This window comes from Sardina pilchardus, chromosome 13 (assembly GCF_963854185.1).
Source record: "Sardina pilchardus chromosome 13, fSarPil1.1, whole genome shotgun sequence".
NCBI classification, from domain to species: Eukaryota; Metazoa; Chordata; class Actinopteri; order Clupeiformes; family Clupeidae; genus Sardina; species Sardina pilchardus.
Genome location: NC_085006.1, coordinates 12,782,722 through 12,804,040, shown reverse-complemented (window position 1 = coordinate 12,804,040; position 21,319 = coordinate 12,782,722). Strand labels below are relative to the sequence as shown.

The window sequence follows — 21,319 nt, the reverse complement described above, 5'->3', positions numbered from 1 at the left end:
AAGAGGAAGAGAGAAAGAGGAGGAGAAAGACAATAAAGAGTAGTGTTTAGTCTAGGCCAGAGAGAGCCCCGCTGGAGCAGTTGGGATTTTTAACAGGCACAGTTTCAGTCTCAGCTCCCTGCCACTGATGGGGCTACCTCCCAGAATTAAGGAGGACATGTTCCCCCTTTGATGGATCTAACCTTTACTTTTATATCAAGGCAAAGCTCCCCGGCCCGTCCTGTTTTATGTGTCACAATCGCTGTATCAAATGAGCTGGGACTGGATGGGGGGTCGTGGTGATGGGTGGGGGGGGTGGTGGCGGGGACAGAGGGGGGTGGTCAGGGGGAGAGTGTGATGATGGCAGTGAGGTCCTGTCTGATAAGACAAGAATGGAGAAATAAATAAACAAACATCATAAAAAAAAAAGCCCAACGGTTAGATCTCACAACCGATCCGCGGAGAGATGGAAAGGTCAAATCCGCCGGAGTATCCCGACGGGCGAAGGACACCTGCCCGAGGCGCGGCGTTCAGAGATAGCGGCGCTGCGCCTTTGAAATCAAATGAAGAATAAAAGGCGGCGGGTGGCTGTGTATGCAGGAGGCATCTCTTAGGCGCCATCTGGACCCTCTCCAGGTGCGAGGCACTCTTTGAGCCCAACACCTGATACCCAGGTTGCTGCTCCACTATTGTCACAAGCACCACGTCAGATGCTGTCACACGCGCGCACACACACACACACACAAATGCATACATACATGTGCACAGACACACAAACACATAATCACACACTTTAACATATACATACTGTACACACACACACACACACAGACAGACACACACACACACAAACACACTTAATTACACACAAGCGCACACCTTCACATACACGTACAAACACACACACATTCATGAGCAGCAGTGACAATGACACAAAATCAATGGCGGTAATTATAATTTCACCCCCTCTGAGTATGCGCTAAGCACCCCAATGTTGCACAGTCTCCTCTTTATTCTACATCTCACGTTCGACATTTTTCTCCCTTTCTCTGGTCCCGTATCTCCCTACTTCACATGCCTGAGTGAGTGTTTGGAAATGTGGAGATCTGTGGTTGGCTTTAAACTAAGAATCTACTAAATGTCTTAAAATTTCGAAGGAAAGAGGAGACAGAGATAAGAAAAAAACAAACGCGTAAAACTGCTCTGTCAGAAAGATAAAGCGCACCGGCGTGTCTTTGAAGACACTCATCAGGGAGGCTTTAAAGTCAACCAAATCCCGAACACAACAGAAGCGCCAACACAGTGTCAGGCCAATCCAGAGACGCGGCTCATCCAAAAATAAAGGAAAAGAAGGTAAGGAAGACAGAAGGGGAGAAAAGAAGAAAGAGAGGGAGAGAGAGATAGAGAGAGAGAGAGAGAGAGAGAGAGAAGCATCATCTGGCCGTGTGTTCCGTCCTCACCCTGAGCGATAACCGTGTTTACGCTCCCGTGCAGGCGAGCGGAGCCGCGAAGCGAGAGCTGACACCTTTAAATGTAAGCTCACCTTTTTTTCCCCGTGTGAGTGGCGACACCACGCCAACACAAAGGGAAAGGCAAAGGGAAAGACGCACAGACAGGCCTCTGTGACCAATCTAATTTAGGGCTTTATTTCTGATTCCTCCCTTTTTCTCCCTCTCACTTTCCAGTTTTTTTCTATTCTTTTTTCTTTTTTTGCCCAAGTGCTGACTATGTAATGGAAGCCCAAGTTATTGCCGCCCCAGGACTCAAATCCAAATTTGCAAACCTGATTTGCTCTTTTTAACCCAACTCCTTACAACCCACTGTCTCTCTCCTTCTCTCTCTCTCTTCCTCTCTCTCTCTATCTCTCTCTTTCTCTCTATCTATCTCTCTCTAGCTATCTCTCTCTCTCTCTCTCTTTCTCTTTGCCTCTTTCTTTCCGCTAGCCTAATCAGCAAAGCCATCCAGCCTAATGGGGTATGTTTACCTGCTGGAGCTCCAGCTAGGGAGTGATTAGCATTGGGGTGGAGAGGGAGGAGGAGAGCTGGGAGGGAGGGAGGAAGAGAAGAGAAGAGGAGAGGAGAGATGGAGAGAGAAGAGAGATGGAGAGCCAGAGATGGAGGCTGTGTCTTATCATGGAGAGCCTAATTATGCCCCGGGCAGTACAGTAATGCATCTTTACCCCAGAACTGTCATCTGCACCTTCGCCAAGCTCTGCGCACCCACCTCAGAGAATGCCAGAGAGGTGGCACGCACATACACACAAACACACACACACACACACACACACACACACACACACACACACACACACACACACACACACACACACACAAAAGCACACACACACAAACACAAAGTCACAAGCATACACACAAGTGAAGGTGCCAAGGCATGCATTCACACACAAACACACAGCCTGAAATATATACATCTACATATACACACACCATCATGCATCTCACCCCCCACCCAACGCACAAACACACACATTCACACTAAGCAACACACAAACATCCTTGTTAAATGTGCACATCTATCCGAATGCTTGCTCTGCTGACAGTAAATGTAGCCATACTGGCCTCCTGTGCTTTCTTATCCTCTACTCTGATTTCCCCCCTCACCAACAAACTGTTGTGGGAAATGGTGAAATCTCCAACATGGGAACAAATATGCTTACATTTCTTCATGAGTATGTATTTTTGCAATTTTGAAAACAGGGTCCGTTTTTTTTTTTTCAAAGCACAACACACAGTTTAGTTATGCCAGTAACGCCACACCCAAGTAGCAGAACCACGCCTTTCCTGCTGTCGCATCACAAACACATCCATCATATGATCCAATTATGTTTGAACCAGCAACACACTACTCAATGCAAAACTCATTTGACAAAACACGTTTTCCTAGGATGTAGTGTACTGTATGCTTGATTGATTCATTTATTTATACATATATTTATCTATTTATTTATTTATTTATTTATCTGTTTATTTTTCTTCAGACATTTAGTTCAAGTACAAGGACATACTGACCAAATAAGACACAATAACACCAACATTGTGCATTGAGGACTCTCCACATTGTGAAGCACACTTCAAATATTTTTCAATTTCCTGATCCATTTTGGACAGGCAATCAGAGCGGAATATAATTTCTACATAGATACTGTAATATACTGCGGTGAAAGAGTAGTGAAACATTTGTGGAGCCAAAACAGGCAAACAAAAAAAGACAGGAAATAAAAACAAACCTAAGCATCCTTTCATAGACCCTGCATAAACTCCCAATCTTTACAATTGCTCAAATCTCAGCTGACATAAATTGGGTCCTTGTCTTTGTTCAAGTGCTCCTCCAGGTCCATGGGATCTGTTCTTCAACTGATTCCTATTCCTCTACAGGATTCCCCTCTCATCATCACTCTTCCTCCTCCTCTTCCTCTCTATGCTACATTGCCTTCCATTTCTGTTGTTGACATGGGCTCACCTGTTTAGTTCAGATGGAGTTAGTTAACACACCTACAGTAAGAGTCTTTACACCCGATATTTGTGTTTGATCAGTTGGTTCATGGGCGTGGTATAAGGTGGTTATAGTGAAAAAGTTCCAGGCACATCCCAGGTCAAGGTGCAGAACAAGGGTAAATCATAAAAAATGGAAAAAGGTTTGCACACTTGAAATCCTTCTTTTTAGTTTTATTTTCTTCTCTTTAGCACAGAGTGACGTTTCGAACGTGTGGTCTTCTTCAGATTCCTTTTTTTCAGATTATTTTGAAAGGTGGTGCCTTGGAATTGCAAAGAGGAGACATTATCTGAGATTTCTGTGTCTAAAGTAGACAGTTTTTCAGTTGTTCACTTTTGTGAACAAACAACTAGTGTTGACTGCAACGCATAGTGGATAACCTGCAAAAGCGCTCAAATGCTTAGTTTATGCCTCAAACATTTATGGCAATGAAACAGTGCAATCATGACAAGTCATTACGCCATTGTTTATGTCAAAATAGTCAAACTGTTTTGTCTATTTGTCAATATGACAGTTTACTCTTTAAGCATTTTCTAACAAACAATACACAAGGCAGCACATCAGTGTGTGTGGAGAGGGTTGATTGCAAAACAGTGGATATGTTTTTTTTTTTACTGTTGACAGACATTGTGACTGTCTAAAGAAAACCAAGGCTTTTACAGCACTGTGAACATGAAACCATAAAACACCCCTTGGTCAGAGCTGTGGACCACTGTACAGTACATTTTTTATACATCCTGGTATTCTGTCCGGTCACATACAGTATGTGTTAAACAGACTATAGTTTGCATGTACATGTAATGACATGATGCAATAAGGCCAATTTGTTTTATGGAGTAAGACTACTCAACAGGGAACCAGCGCAGTTCATTTTGACAAACATGACATTAGCTATTGAAAATGGCATGAAAAGCAGACAATTGTACAAAATCAGTTGCATGGATGTACAAAAGCATTGCTTTTTGTTCAAGATGAGGAGAAACTGTTTTGATGATGTGCAGAAGCGATAAGATGATACGGAATTGGAACAAACAGTTTAACAAACACTGTAGATGTGTTTAGTGTTTTATAAATCCATGTGTGTACTAACTGTAGATGCTTTTAGGCACAGGGACTACATGTGCAACCTAAAACAGCTTAATCTGTCTCTAGCCAGTGGGGCGATTGTGAGAGATAAACATTATTTAGCAAAACACCATTGTCTCACTGAGTGCATTTGCACAAAAGAAAGCTCATTAACACACACAATTAAAAACTCTGCATGTAGATGGAGAAGTAAATGTGAACTTGTGTGCAACAAAAGGCACCATTAATGAGGGTTTCCAAGCGTTTTCTGAAGCACTTTCCACTGAGGCTAATTGGAACATAAAAAGGTTTCATCAAAACGCCCCATTCCTCAAACATATGAAATATTTAATTTACACACACACACACACACACAACATTGTGTGTGTTTCGTGGCATAGAGCAGAGAACAGTGACCTGATTGTGACAGCTGTAACAAGTGCTAATTACAAGAGTGCACTAGTCTGTCTTTTTCGCTCTGCAGCGCCTAAGGACTGTGGATATTGCATTTATTAAAAAATATGTATTCCTTGCATCTCATACTTCTCATTACTGAACATCACTTTTCCCGAGCTCTCTCCCCTCCTACCCTCAAACGTTACATTTTTTTTTTACTCATCACACGAACAAATAAGCCCAGTCGCAGAAAAAAAAAAAACATACCTCAGGCCTTGTTGCACGTTCAGACTATTTGTGCACTCTGTTCATTGATTAATTTTGATTTTAGCGGGTTGGAACTGGTAATGGCGATCGTTTGTCAAGTAGCGGATTCTCACGCAAGAGGCCCCGGCATGCCGAGCGCGCGCCGGTGGCCTCTTACGGCTATTACGAAAATTCGAGCAAGAGCGTCGTCATCTATCACCGCAGACGCGGGAAGCATTTGTCAAGATTTACCTCTAATGCCATCAGAGAGCTGTGGACAAGGGGCTGTTTGGAGCCCAGTTCGGCTCTCAGTGCGAATTCTTGCGCAAATACATAACATGGCAACAGTACAAAAGCACAAAATATCATCATCGTCTAATTAGCAGTGCTGCCCGGGGTCTGCATCTGGACATATCTGCTGCGGAAGAGGATCTGGGCTTGTGGGAGCAATGTGTGGGGGCAATGAAAATGAGGCGTAAGAGGAAGAAGTTAAATGAGTACAGTTAGGCTGGAGCTGTTTTTCTTGTGCCTCTACCCTCACTATAGTGTCAAGGTCATGCCATATTTCTGTCTTTAGCCAGATTTCCATGGGATGTGAAACACTGTTCATGTTGTGGTGGAGAGACATGAGACGCATGTGCATTAAAAATTCACACCCATACACACACACATGCACAGACGCAAACACATGCACATTCTCAGGCATACACACACATGCACACACACACACACACACACACACACACGCACACACACACACGCAGGCACACACGCACGCACGCACACACACACACACACACACACACACACACACACACACACACAAGGGTAGGGCCAGGGCGTTAAGCCTCCTCAGCCCTGAAGTTTAATCACTGAGCTGATGTCTCCCAAATTGATTAGCGGAGTTGCCAATCTAGCATTGGGGAGAAGAGGAGCGAGCTGTGTGGTAATTGGCCCCGAACATCATGCAACTGATAAATATTCATGTGTGTACTCTACTCTCTCCACCCTCTCTCCGCTCACTCTCTCCCTCTCTCTGGAGCTGGAGTGGCAGCGCCTGGATATGGCAGGCACACTTCACATGTGGAGAGGACATGAACCTACTCTTGACATGAATTAGACATGGCCACCCTTCACCACGAGAGGCCCTCATCCATACGGACACCCCACCTCCATCCATCCACAACCCAAATCTGCCCGTCTCCTCCCTTCCCCTAGCTCCTCTAACCACAGGCACCCAAGAGACATTTCACCACCCCAGCCACCCCCCTCCACCCAGTACCATACCACCACCCAACCCCGTCCTACACACACACACACACACACACACACACACTCTCATACAGGCTTCACACACACACATACACACACACACACACACTCTCTCTCTCATACACACACACACACACACACACACACACACACACACACACATATGCTCCCCATATCTACCACCCTCTTGGGAGTTGAATTTTGAATTTGAGTTGAATTTTTCCAACAGCATCCACATGGTGAACCGGTGAACAACAAAGCGACCCACATACAGTATGCACGTATAGAAATGGTAGAGATAATTTTCTTGACAATAAGCTACAGCAAGCTGAATGGCTACTGGAGGCACTTGGATCCATTTGAATCTGTAACAATAGCTCCAACACAAAGGAAAAGAAAGCATTGTGTTTGAACCAGGAGCAGGGTTGACTTGAGAAAGCACATACGCAACAAGTCCTAATACCAAGTGAAAATACACACATGATTTAAAAAAATTAAAATAATAATTATAATGACTTCTGCGCTTGTAATCCAATTATACCGATTTAGATGTCTGTATACTAGTTGGTTGATTATGATAGTACATGTACTGTATTTGTGTATTGCTTATGCGTGCTTTAGTGTGTGTGTGTGTGTATGTGTGTGTGTGTGTGTGTGTGTGTGTGTGTGTGTGTGTGTGTGTGTGTTTTGTTTGTCCAGTGTGTTTGTGTCTATGTGTGTGTGTGTGTGTGTGTGTGTGTGTGTGTGTGTGTGCAACTCAGTGTGTATACAAAAGGTCATTTAGAGTATCAGACGGAAACTGATCCTTTTCCTGACGCAATCCCAGCGCGTGTGGATTAAGGCTTCTGGCAGTTGTTTGTGCGCAGGTTAGGTGGGCTCCAGGTGTCTTGAAGGAGAGGTGTGAATAGGCAAGGTGAATCCGGCGCTCTGACGTCAGTCACACTCCCTCCTCCTCCACTGCTCTGATGCTCGGCCTCACATTAGCCAGGTGAGGTCTGCAACTGACCTGTCTCTGACCTAGACAGGACAGCTCACCTCTGTGTCACACGTAGGCAGTACACGTAGGCAGTACATGTAGGCGGACCGGACAATCACATACACACGCACTCACACGCACACACACACACACACACACACACACACACACACACACACACACACACACACACACACACTCACACATGCTGACAACGTGTAGTACATAATACAGATGCAATCACAGTAAAAGAAAGACAGGTCTTTGCCACACATTAGAAGGAAGATCTGTCAAAGAAAAACCTTTGACTCAAAATATAGTGCTGTACCAAATCAGAATCTAATCTGCCAGCCCAAGTGTCACCAGAGATGTGATAATTGTACTTGTCAACATTTGTAACATCTACAAGTAAAAATGTAGCAAAACACTTTTTTTTACTTTGCTTTGATGACCAAATTATTTTGGCTTCATCTCATTTCATGCATACAGTATGTCTAAAAACCCAGGTTCTGTAACTAAAAATATGTCTGAGCTCATTAACAAGCTATCTTCTAGCCACCTACTTTGTGTTTTTCTCACTCCAAGGTGACGTTATGAAGTTGTGGCTTTTTTGCTATGATTGAATGAAACGCGTGTGTTGTAAATTCAATTAAATATGTGATAACAAGCATTTAAAAAATATCGTCACTCGTGGAGACTCATAGAGTGCCTCTCATCCAATCAAAATTGAATAAATAACCAGACCTAACTGTTGTATGACTGGAAGAATGTTTACTTGTGGGATCGAGATGGCCGTCCCATTTGCTCCCATTGCTTTGACTAATTTTTTGCAGGTGAAACTACTCTCCCCTCGCTGTGCATTGTGCCACTGGCATCAGACCGCCTGTGACTGTGAACCTATTGTCCACCCCATGACACCCCTTGCATCTTACAGTAATCTTTGGATGAACTGCTGTTAACAGTGACTTTTTTATACTCCCATCATGGGTAAGTGTCTGCATGTAGCTTAGCCCCTTCAGCAAACAACATGTTATTGTATGCAGTAGTGATTTTATGTGAAGAAGATTGATAATCGATTGCAAATGCAACGTTATTTGAACCTCATGCTCCCTATTGTGTTGTGTTGTGCTATATGAATGTACTCAAAATGTAGACCTAACTGTGTAAAGCTACCAATTGCAATGTCTTTTTAGCTAACCATTGTCCACTCCTTGTGCAGCAGAGACCACGGCCATGTGAGAGGCTGTGGACTGGGACTCTGCCTGCCTCTTCATCCCTCCACTGGCCTGAGACCAGAGGAGCAGCTTCATTAGAGTGGGAGAGAGTGCCAGAGCACCTATGGGGCCACTGCAAGCAGAAGAGGCAGAGGACTGAAGGATGGCCATCCTCAGAGAAGCACCAAGGGCTTGGATTACTATTTTTTTAGTGACTCTTTCTGTCCCTTTTCTATATAAATTCAATGTTTGAACCCAGTCCCTGTGCCTCTGGGCCTTGCCGGGGTTTTTTTTACAATTGCTTAAGCACATTTTTGAAAACAGGGTCCATTTTTGCAAAACACTACACACGATTAACACAACAATATAAACTCAATTAGCGAAATTAAACTCTGCAATCAAACTTTACAACTATTTATCAAAACTCAATTTTGAAGTCATATCAAAAACACAATCATCATCTGATTATGTTTGAATCAGTTACACATTGATGTACTCAGTACAAAATGCATTTGTTTTGTTCAGGTTTGCTCAGGTTTTTTTTTCTCTTCAGAAATATTGTTCAAGTAGGATTAGAGGATAATTTTGTACAATACTATACTGACCAAACACCAAACACAACACGTAAGACCAGACCTTGTACAATGAGGATTATTCTCTCTCCACACTGTGAAGTACACTACAGTTTTTCTTCCACTGCTTATACACTACAATCCCATTGCCCCATATGATATCATAACCCCAATAAAATCAGAAAAATCATACATTCATTTTCAGCCTTTAACTCAGCATTCAATTTCACTTAAAAATGTAACAAATGTTTCTATTTGTCCTCTTATTTCACCAGGTCCTAGGACTAGAGTGATAGCTAGATAAATAGCATAGGATTAGATTATGGGCCTGCAATGTTGTTACTGTAATTGGAGACCCATTGTAAGATGCTTATTATGAGTTCCTTTTTACACAAAATTGAAAATGCAGTTATTAATAATGCACAATTCCGTATTGAGGGCTTATCTAGGGCTTTAATATTTACAGTTTTACTTGTTACATGTTATGGCATGGCCATCCCATAATTTATTGAACCACCACTGTGAATAGAACCATATTCCCTTTCTTTTTTTTACCAGAAATTATGATATTCAAGGAGCTCGTCATGGTTATGTTAGAAGTGAAGCTTTTATCATCCTAAACTTTATTGCAGCACAATTCCAGCCTTTTTAATCATACACACATTTTAGAAATAAAGGGGTGGGGTGGGGGGAGGGGGGGCTCTGTGGGCATTTTCTGCTGTTCGCCTCAGCTCTCAGCCGATAGCAATTGGTTCCAGTGAAATGTGCATCATCCAAACAACAAAGTGGGCTTAATTCTCAAATCGACAGACAGAGCACATCACTTTTAATTCTCAAATTGGATTAGGGCATAATATTGTGGTTTTTAGCGACTAAAATATGTAGGACACAGTGTAATCAGAGGGAAAATTGGAATATGAAGGATTTAATGAAGTCCTCCACCCACCTACTATGGCATTATTTCAATATCCCTTTGCGGATTATGTTTTATGAAGGATTCCTTCAGCTGGAAGCATATGTAGTCCATGGCAACCAGACAGAGAGCCATCAAGATAGGCCGCTTTGACTACTTGGAGACAGATTACCTCATTACGTACATTACAGCAGGGGCCTAAACTCTGTGAAGAAGAAACCATGGCACCAGCACCATGGCAGCCCTGCCAAGATGAGGGAAAAAAAGGCCAAGGATATTTTCTGCAAAAGTTTCCGGAGTGAAATGAAGTCATGTTTGATGTGGAATTGGCATTGGTTGGGGGGTGACGGAATCGTGTGGAATTAGGTGGTGTTAATTTGCAGACTGTGTCGTTTTTTTTACAGAGCGGCATACTGATAGTTCCCTAATGAGCTCCTCTGCACACAACACTCTAGAACAGAAGTTAATTTTTATCCTCTTTTTTACCAAGTTCAATTAGGGACTCTCCTAGAGCTGGTGTGATCAGTGTCCAGGCAGACAAATTAGATTTTTAAGATTAAAAAAAAAAATAGATTAGACCAGGAGATGAGGTGGACAGGTTGTCGTTAGTGGTGTACCTTGCAGCCGACCAGAATTTTCCAAATTTCTGAGGTCTTTACGATGGTTCATGTTTTCTGCCGGCAGGACTGAGATTGTTGCTCCAACTGCACTGAGAGCATCCAAATCACACTAGAGATGACAAAGACATGCTCATTGTCTGACAGCAATGAATGTAATTAATGTCATCCGTCTGCCTCCATCCCACAGTGGGCTTCTGAAGAGTACCAGAAAACACACAGCGGAGACGAGAGACACTGGAGGCGTGTGATACATCACTCCTCAGACCTTCCATGTACTGTAGGTTGTAGTGAGCGGAAGGAAATAAAGAGTCTCTCTCAAGGTCAACATGGGGTCATTGCAGTGTCAACAGTAGAGTTTGTGCTAACTGCATGTAGTCCAACTGTAGAAGTTATGTACAGTACTACAAATTAGGGAAATCATAAGGGAATGCCAACTGACTAGGGTATATTCAAAGGAAATCATTTTTGACTCACAATGAAACTATGTGTTAGCAATATGGATGCGGGTGATGGTATTGATGGTATTGATTATGTTGTAGTGTGAAGAGATATTGGCGAGGGTATATGAAGTATAGTCAAAGCTATAAAACTTGTAAATGGCGATGTAAAGTAAGTAGATGAATATTACAATTTTATTACAAGAGCATATCCCCTTTCACCTCTGACATGGTCGTGCTGTTGCATACATGGATTTTTTGGAGGTTCGTCTTACTTCTTCACTATATAAATGGCAGAATGTGCTCACTCATGATAGACACAAGAAGCACCGATTGACACAATGAACAGACTACAAGGTACTTCATGTGTTCAAGAGTTGTTTAGCAAACACGCAACGCATGGCTTTTGGTTTGTATGTTTGTCTCTGTTTACATCCGCATATGTGTAAGTATTTTGAAGTATTGTGTGTGTGTGTGTGTGTGTGTGTGTGTGTGCGATGCTGTAGGACTGCGGAGCCCTGTGTGTCCCCTGCTTCTGGCGTTGTGCTGGGGCGTTGTGCTGGCCCTGCCGCTGGACTGTAGGGACGAGTCGGGCGCCTCTGCGCGCTGCGCCTCCATCCCCCCGGAGAAGCTGCTGGACCGGGTCATCCAGCACGCCGAGCTCATCTACCGCGTGTCCGAGGAGTCCTGCTCTCTCTTCGTGAGTATACTACCGCCACGGCTCCCCACACCAAAAAGACAAAAGAAAGAAAAAATAGATTACTTTTTTCCGTATCACTGTCTTCTGATGACCTATCCACAGTCCTCATGCTCTGAAATAGTAAATCTGCAAAAAATCTGCCTGAAGATGACTTTTATTACGCTGGTAGTGGTGAATTAAAGAAATCTCCAAAAATGTTCAGCTATACCTGAAATCATCTGCAGCACTGCATATTCTCCCCGGCAACAAATACATTATCGAGATGTATTTGTTTAATTTACTCAAACTATTGCATTTAAATAATTAATTCCTATATAAACTAGTGATGATGTGATTTTGGTGGCATATCCACTTCAGTTGTAAATGTGTCTCTAGTTACAGATAAATGAGTTTATCTTATATTGTGTTTGTTCTTGTTAAAAGGTACTCTGGCAGTGTTGTAAAAAAACAAGTCTGCCTATGCAGGTTGTTGATATCTGTTAATCAAACTTGTGTGCCACTGCACACCAGCCACGAGACACCAAATTAATGAGACAGTAATCTTAATGAATAATCAGGCTGATTTTATGCACAGCCAAATGTTACATAGCCTGCCAACACAACCTTCTAAATGAAGTCAAATTAGAGCTCCTATACCAAGACGGAATGCTCCCCACATGAATTAAATAATATGCATGACTTGGGCTAATAATGGGCTTGCGATACAAAAGGTGTCTTCTCACTGGGAGTCGTTAAAGAGCCACAGGAGGTTAAAAAGTGAAGATGACATGCAGCCAAATCTACATTTGCACATTTTTTTGGTGTATTCGAGTATTCCACTGTGTTTACCTTGTCATTCCGGGTTATTTTTCAGTACATTTTTCAACCCTTGTGGATTGTGCTGGAGGAGTGAATTTAGCAACAGAACATTTTAACAATATAGCTCTAAATAACACGACTCTGACATTTTAAACAAAGAATTATATTCACGAGGGTTGTATAAGGTTATCCTATGTATATATCTCCGAGAATACAACAATAATAGACTACCTATGTACTGTAAATATCCATCTATCTTTGTATGTGGTGATTCTTGTTTTGCAGGAAGACATGTTTGTGCCCTTCGCGATGCGCACCGCGAGGAACCAGGGAGGGAGCACATGCATCACTAAGCCGTTCCCCATCCTCGCCTCCAAGAGTGAGATCCAGCAAACATCGGTAAGCAGATGGACACGGGACGCTCCGCGGTTTTGTTTCCTTGATTTGTTTGGGAAAGCCATGAGTGTGTGTGTGTGCGTGTGTGCGTGTGTGTGTGTGTGTGTATGAATGTGTGTGTGTGTGTGTATGTGTGTGTGTGTGTGTGTGTGTGTGTGTATGAGCGAGTGAATACGGTCCCTCAGTACTGTTTGCCACTGGTGCATGCATTTTTTTTATTTGCAATAATAGTCACTTACCAAGCGAGTGATTCTCAGTTCCCTGGAGTCAAGTTCACAGAGGCTGCCACTGAGTGCCGTTTTCGTCGCCTCAGCAGTTACTTTCATTTAACATGTGTGTGTGTGTGTGTGTGTGTGTGTGTGTGTGTGTGTGTGTGTGTGTGTGTGTGTGTGTGTGTATGTGTGTATGTTTGTGTGTGCTTTTCTTTTTGTGCCTAATCATTGCTACGCCCCTCCCTCCCAAAAACTTTTTGGTCAGCATGTACTGTATGACTGTGATCACGTAGGGAATAGGGATGCTATATAAGTATAACACACAGAGTACTAAAGGATAGTTTTACCTCTCTCTCTCTCTCTCTCTCTCTCTCTCTCTCTCTCACACACACACACACACACACACACACACACACACACACACACACACACACACACACACACACACACACAGCCTTCCCTCAACCTTGTCAAACTTGCAAATAGCATAGAAGTGAGTGAAGGTTTAAATGGAAATCTTAGAATTTCCAGCTCTGTCCCGCCTCTTATCTCAAGTGAATCTTCTAATCTACTGCACATTTTACACTCTGTTCTGGCTGCACAGGAAATTAGTTCACTCCTGGTGACTCGAAAAAATATCCTACATTGTATAATAAGAGGTCCCCTCTCTGTGTATTGGTGTGACATCCCTACTAGATAAGCATATGACCTTTCCGTTCAGCAAATTACCTAAGTTTCAAAAAGCAGTTTCTCTCTTTCTCTCTCTCTCTATCTCTCTCTCTCTCTCTCTCTCTCTCACATACACACACACAATCTCTCTCACTCTCTCTTTCTCATCTCAGTTTTTGCTGAGACAGAGACAGTGTACTCTCCGGGCTAGCTTGTTTAACCTTAAGGTTTACTTTTCGAAAGGCTTTGGCCAAATCAGCACTTTGGTCAGTGGTGTCAGGCACACTAATATAATGAGGACTCATCCCCAGTCACTGGAAAATCATTGAAAGCTGTAAAACAAGTGCCATAAATGGCCGATAGATTGAGAGCATGCACCCCAGTGGTGGGTCATATTTTAAAAGGGGGCCCCGCTAATTTATGGAGGGTATAGCTCAAACTATTATGGGATGTCCGATGCCATAAATGGCGCCTACGTACGACCGCAGTGTCCTCTGGGGGGCGTTTACGATGCTCTGTGACTGTCATTCTCAGGACAAGTGGCTCCTGCACTCCGTGCTGCTGCTGGTGCAGTCCTGGATCGAGCCGCTCATCTACCTTCAGACCACCTTGAATCACTATGACAACGCGCCGGACACTCTGATCAACAAGACTAAGTGGGTGTCGGAGAAGCTGTTGAGCCTGGAGCAAGGCTTGCTGGTCCTGATCCGAAAGGTACACCCATCCATCTCTCTCTCTCTCTCTCTCTCTCTCTCTCTCTCTCTCTCTCTCTCTCTCTCTCTCTCTCTCTCTCTCTCTCTCTCTCTCTCTCTCTCTCTCTCTCTCTCTCTCTCTCTCCTGCTTTGTCTCCGCTTTCTGTGCACCTGGTGTTTTGAGTCGCATAAAAACGTAAACAGAATTTGACAAGCAAATTGTTCTATTCAAACTCAACTAAAGCTAGAGCTCTAGCCCTATGTTTATCAAATGGCAGCGTTGAAAGCACCATTGCAAATGTTTACACAGATTTGTTCCCATCTGTTTTCGAAAAGCGACGTCGTGGTCCACCAAACTAAACGTCAACATGTGCTTTTTTAGAGCCGACTGGCTGTTCACGACGTGCCGAGACACCGATTTGTTTCCTCACAGCGTTTCTTTTCTGTTCTGCTCTGTTCTGTTCTGTCCCCCACTCGCCGGTCCGCGCCACGTCCGTGCCACGTCCGCGCCACGTCCGTTCAGATGCTGAACGAGGGCATGCTCATGCCGTCGGTGTACGAACCGAGCCTGCTCCAGTCGGACCTTCCGCCGGACATGCTGGACTCCATCCTGCGCGACTACAACCTGCTCACCTGCTTCAAGAAGGACGCCCACAAGATCGAGACCTTCCTGAAGCTGCTGAAGTGTCGCCAGAGCGACAAACTCAGCTGCGTGGTTTACTGATCTCCTTAAAACCCTGAGACAGCACCTCTGAAATACCCGACACCCGAATCCTATATCACAAGAGGCGAAAGATTTCCTCTCAAGAGTTTTCCAATTCTGTTTTTTGTCTTTTTTTTCTTCCTCATAAATATAAATATAAGGGCCATATCTTTACCCTGCCAAGTTGCCAGACTGTTGTGGCATACTCATGAAGTAGTTTACTACTTTAAGAAAATCAGGTTACTGGCAGTGTTGTGTTTTTTCTTTTCCTTGCTGAGGGAGAGACAGAGGGTACTCCCTCAGGAAAATTTGCATGTTGCTCTTTCACCGAATCTGCATATTTTGCCATTGATTTCCGTCTCCTTTGTTCTTAACAAGTTTGCATTCCTTCCTAGCTTCTTGCTGTGCTGCGTTATTCCCTAGCGACACAGCGAATATGCACAGATCCTCGGCTTTGAGTCTAGCTGGCTTCACCTCCACATTAGTGAAGTAAAAACCTTTTTCCAGCTTAGACAAGACAGCGAAAAAGAAAAGCATTCTCCACTATGGTTAAGAATGCTACGGGGCGTATTGTATTGTGGATAGCACTCTGAAATTTGGACATGTCGAGTTCAAACTCAGATATCATGCTTGTCCTTATACTCACCTTATTCACCTGAAAGAGCCAAAATCTAAGAATGTGCACATTTTCCATCAGGCAGATTTGTTTTTAGAGGCATAATGGTAAATTTTATGCTGGGTTAAGTGAAATGGGTTGGCTAATTCCATTTATTGAGTCACGTTGAAAAAATGGGTTACCTCATGAGGCTTTGCAGGAAAACATTGTCCAGAATTTCCAAAACCCCACACTTGTTATTCCAACTTGCCCTTAGAAATGAGTAATATTCCATCGTTACAAAGCGTGCAGTACACACTTTGAAGCTTAGAGAAGGGAGGGCAACAACCCGTTTAGTTGGCAACACAGATCACATGTCTAATACAATTCAACATGAAGGTCAGATGTTAAGAAACATGTTTGCAGGGCAAAGAGATACAGTCTGTGCTGTATTTCCACAAGTGGCCTGGTTCAATCTGGTCTGGTTCAGTTCATGTGCAATGAAAGTTCTTTTATGTAATACTTGTTTTTTTTGTTTTTCTCAAAAGAGGCAAAATGACCTTGATTAGATATTTGAAGTCTGAATATGAGATGACGGTCTTCAGATGTCATAAGTGCAACAGTGCCTCATGCAAATTTTACATCTCCCAGTTTTGAAACTATCTAGGGTCCAATAAAAGAATTCTTTGCATGATTGTCTGTGAATGTGTGCTATTTCTTTTCCCTTCTGAGTTGCCCATTCCTTACTTTCTTGTCCAAGACCTTGAACATTTTAATATGACCCTTACAAAAAAGGGGGGGCAGAGAAAAAGAGTATGCAAAGCAAGCAAGGCTCCCCTCCCTGTCACCAGAGGGCAGTGGTGCTCTGTGTCAAACGCTCCAACAGGAGACTGGCCTGTTGCTCCTGCCATAGATTAAATGGGCTGACCTGCTTGTAACTGTATACACGTGTCTCCAAAGCCCTTATCCACCCCCACTCGTTTCTGCACAGAGAGAAAATGTAAATGCTGGGGGTGGAATGCTGAGGAGTAATTGATCTGGACAACAGTGTTTGAACTCGTGTCAAAAATGTAACCTTGCAAATGTTTATAATTTCAGGAAGGAAAGAAACCCAGATCCAGGGTAATATGGCGTGAAATTAAATCAACATAGTATTTGTGTTCCTTTGTCGCTGCATGTTTTTAGTAATAGAGGGAATTTAACACATAACTGAAATCCAAAATGCTTCAAATGAGCTCGTGGGGTCTCGGTGTTACACTTGGCGAGTAAGACGGCAAATGATTTTGTAGCCACCGCTGTCAGGGCCAAGTAGTTTACTTGTGGTCTGACACAGTCATCAGGTACAGGTGGTCTGTGTTTTTCTTTGTTGTTTTTTTTTTTTTTACCTCAGAAGTGTTGAAACGCTGTGGCTGGGTGAGTCAGATAGCTGTGAGGCGCTGTGTGTGCCCTGCGGCTCCTGTCTTCCCTCACGCTCACTTTTTTTTTCTGCTCCCCCTTATCAGTGGATGTAAATCACCCCGTCGGTTGTCATGGTGAATCAATTGTTGCCGTGGCGAGAGGGCTCTTGTGGGCAGGATGTGGCGCTGTTGGGGGGGGGGGGTTATGAGGGTGTGTCTCATGTCAGCAGTGTCAGGTTCAGCTTCCTGTGTCCTAATCATTTCAACATGGAGGCCTGGCGTGGAGGTTGCCTGACACACCACCAGCACACAGACCAACACACACACACACACACACACACACACACACACACACACACACCCTGCTGCTGAAGCTACCCAGGGAGCACTAGAGAGGACCAGACCCCCATCCCCCCCATCCACCACCACCCCCCCTTCACCCTTCTTCCGTTCTGGCTTCATGGCTTCAGCACCCATAAATATTAAAAAATCGGCTGCAAGGTACTGGAGCAGAGAGAAGTAAGAGGAGGAGGCTGTGTGAGTACTGTATGTGTATGGGTCTGTGTCGGTGTGTGTGTGTGTGTGTGTGTGTGTGTGCGTGGTATGGTTAGGGTTTTTTCTTTTTTTTGTTTCGGGGGAGCGGGGTGGTCCTGGATGATTTCACAGTCTAACTATTCTAACCTGAGGTAAAGAATGCTCAGCTGCAGAGCAGAGGCCTGCGCTGCCTGAGAACCAAGGCAACCATGCAGGCAGGGGAGCAGAGTCGCAGAACCAGAGATGGGGGAGGAAGTGTGCGTGTGTGTGTGTGTGTGTGTGTGTGTGTGTGAAGGGAGGGAGTTGGATGGAGATGGTGGAGTTATGGCGGCGGTGGTGGTGGTGGTGGTGGTGGTGTCGGCTGGGTGGGGAAGATCAACGGGGAACAAGGATGGCTGGAAGGCAGGTACTTGGAAGGTGTTCGGAGCTCTTTCTGCGCGGCGAATGAGGGCTCTCAGCAGAGTCCTTGAGCTGGCGCGGCCGCTGCTCGGGCAGGAGCTCAGGCTCGGGGGCCTGGCTCTGGTGCTGGAGCTGCTGCTGCTGGCTCTCCATCACTGGACGGCTTTCATGTGCACTTCCTCCTCCATGTGCACTGCCTGCCATCCAGACCCAGAGCCGTCTCCAGAACGCCCCCAAGACTCCCCGAACTTATGGGCTCAGAGAGACTCCCCGGCACCACACTCCTCCTCCACTCCTCCTCCTCCTCCTCGCGCTCTCGCCCTCAGCCATACAGATGTGCATCGGAGGATTTGATATTTGATTTTTTTTTTTCAAGTGCAGATCAACCTCTGGCAGTCCAATTACTCCCTCCCTCTCTCTCTCTCTCCTTCTCTCTTTCTCTCTCTTCTCTCTCCCTTCTTTCTCTCTTTCTCTCTGTCATGCTCTCTCTCTCTCTCTGTCTCTCTCACACACACACTCTCTCTCACACATACACACACACACACACACATACACACGCGCGCACAAAGCCATCTCTGTGGCACCAAGGCGGACCAGAAAGAAAAAAAAGAGAAAAAGAAAAATATGACTCGGAGCATGAAAGAATGACAGAGGCCCTCAACCCTCCATCCACAGCCCCCCCTCCCCTTCACCCCCACCGGCCCTCCCTTCCCACACAGCCCCAGTCACACCATGGGGGCCCGGGGAGAGCCAGGCTGTCAAGAGCCAGTTCCAGGGGCCGAGGACAGACAGAGGGGACTGGGCAGAGTGAGAGAGGGGGAGAGAGTGGAGCCTCTACCCTGGAGGGGCCCCCCAACTGGGGAGGCCGCGGTTTGAATCCACCCCCCCAACCCCCGCCCCTACCCCCGTCTAATCTTGCGGCCGTTGGCCCTCGGGGGACCGACTCTCGGCTCTCCGGCTTCGCCGTGTGTACGTGTGAGGGATGGGGAGGGTCAGCGCGGGGGGAGAGGTCAGGCCCCCTCGCCTAACCGTTCCAATGTGTCGGGAGACGTGAAAAAAGTAGCCCCGGTGTGGGTTTGTAACAGGAGGGTAGAGTTTCAGCTGGCCGCTCTGTGGCGGCGGCGGTGTGGGCGCTGGGTAAGGAGAGAGAGAGAGAGAGAGAGAGAGAGAGAGAGAGAGGTGGAGGGGAGAGGAGTGCGGGGGGAAAGGTATTAGCATGTGATGGCTCAGGGGCTGGGGAGAACGGAGAGGGCGAACGCTGGAGCTGATTTGAAGGGCCCAGACTAATGTGAGGCCATTACCGAGGTGCTGGGACACATTTGTCATGAGAGCTAGGCCCGTGAAACCTGAACCTTTCTTTACTCGTTTTTTTTTTTTTTTTTTTTGGTGGTTGCTGTTATTGTTTATTCTTCGTTTGCTATTTGTTATCTGGAAAATAAAATTCAAAAAAATATCTGCCGGCTAAAGTGCCAGCAAAATATGTTCTTAAACCTTGACTATTGCTTTGTTTTAAGGCTTATTCTGTATTATTTCTTGTTGGAGTCGTTAAGAATGAGTTAGAATACCCAAGGATACCATACATACAGCTCCAGCACCAGAGCCCCAACGAAGGTGAGCGTTACCAGGGGTTTGGTGGAGCGAAGAGGGCTGGGTTGAGAGGGTTGTGGTAGGAAATGAGGCGTTTATCCAGGAGGGAGTGAGGACTGGACACTTCACTGCAATCCCATCTAGTCAGTGGAAAGGACCTAATCAATCCATGGGACCTCTGGAACATGCACAACATTCCCACGCCACAGAGGGCGGAACACTCCGGGCAATTACCAAAAATTACCTCATATGTTATAGAGTGAAGCCAGGGGAATGGCTGGTGGTTCTACCGCAAATTTACAAAAATTATTATTTTGCTGTAATTGCACTTAGGTTCTTGGAAAGGATTCCCAGTGCCTAATTAAGTAGGAAATATGCTTTATATACAAACGATTTTGGCAAGTCCATCGATTATTACGACAGGCCAAAATTCTGCATGACATGTGATGATGGTATTTGCGGAATTGTTTTACCAAGCAAGCAGGCTTTGGTTTAGATGCCACTTGAAATACTGCAAGGAAAATGACTTTTTCCAAATTGCTCATGAACACTCTTTGCAATTTCACAAATTATCAGCTCTGATTTCTTTAATCACACACTCCAGAAAAACCTCTCAAAAAAATGAAAGACACAAGGGCAGCGAGGAACAAAAACCCTTCACTAAATAATTTCTGCCTGATTACGACATTGACATAGAAAAAAAACAGACAATGTTTGCATCTCCAGAGCCGCATCACTGCTCTGCAGTGCATACCACCCTAGAGAGTTGAGAGGATGAAAGGCCTGCACTTTCTCCTTGTTTTGCTATGTTTGTGCGAAACGGAATTGTTTGTGCGGCTTTTCTCTCCGCTCGGTGTCAGTTCAGAGGTTCAGTTCACTTTGCCAAAAAAAAACGTGGCTGTCGAGAAACCCAGCGGTAGCTGTCGCCTCCTCTTAGCATTGCCATAGATACAAATACAGCAAAGTAGGGAAACATGCGCCTTGTGCCACGACTATCAAACAAACCTCGAAAACTACCTGAACACTTTGGGAACAAACATTTTTGTGAGCGACTGCAGCGGAAGGGAGGACAAAAGCCAGCTGCAACTCAGACTTAAATCAGTGTACACCCCTCTATCCATTGCACTCCACTCGAAGAGCCCCCCCCCCCTTCCGACTCCTTCTCCCTCCCTTGACTGTGGCCAGAGGTGCCATCTAGCTTCTCCAATGGCTTTTTTTTTCACTGGGAGACATAAATATAAATTGCAAGTCTGAATACTCGGGGGACGACAGAGGGGGTGTATTTGTCTGTCTGCCAGGCAGCGCGGTGTTTTTCTAAGATCAGGACACAAGCATAAAAATCTAGTCCATTTCCTCGGCCTCAGGAAGCTCCGCCGTAGCTTTCAAATCTAATAATTTCCTTTCTGGAATGGAGGGATAATCCCACGGTATATG

The 21,319-nt window shown here is 44.8% G+C and overlaps 1 protein-coding gene across 1 annotated transcript; it reads left to right on the top strand.

Moving 5' to 3' along the window:
• The first annotated feature begins 11,544 nt into the window (after nt 1–11,544).
• smtla (somatolactin alpha) lies at nt 11,545–15,422 on the top strand. The gene is made up of 5 exons (XM_062553151.1): nt 11,545–11,560; nt 11,710–11,903; nt 12,987–13,100; nt 14,513–14,692; nt 15,194–15,422. Exons 1-5 carry the CDS (start codon nt 11,545–11,547, stop codon nt 15,392–15,394), a joined length of 705 nt encoding a protein of 234 aa, XP_062409135.1. The 3' UTR covers nt 15,395–15,422.
• Nucleotides 15,423–21,319: the final 5,897 nt, after the last annotated feature.

Bases quoted from the DNA above. Each gene is read 5' to 3' on its own strand.
- smtla (XM_062553151.1), top strand. The intron at 11,904-12,986 runs GTGAGTATACTA...CTTGTTTTGCAG, and splicing joins AGGAGTCCTGCTCTCTCTTC to GAAGACATGTTTGTGCCCTT. The intron at 14,693-15,193 runs GTACACCCATCC...ACGTCCGTTCAG, and splicing joins TGCTGGTCCTGATCCGAAAG to ATGCTGAACGAGGGCATGCT.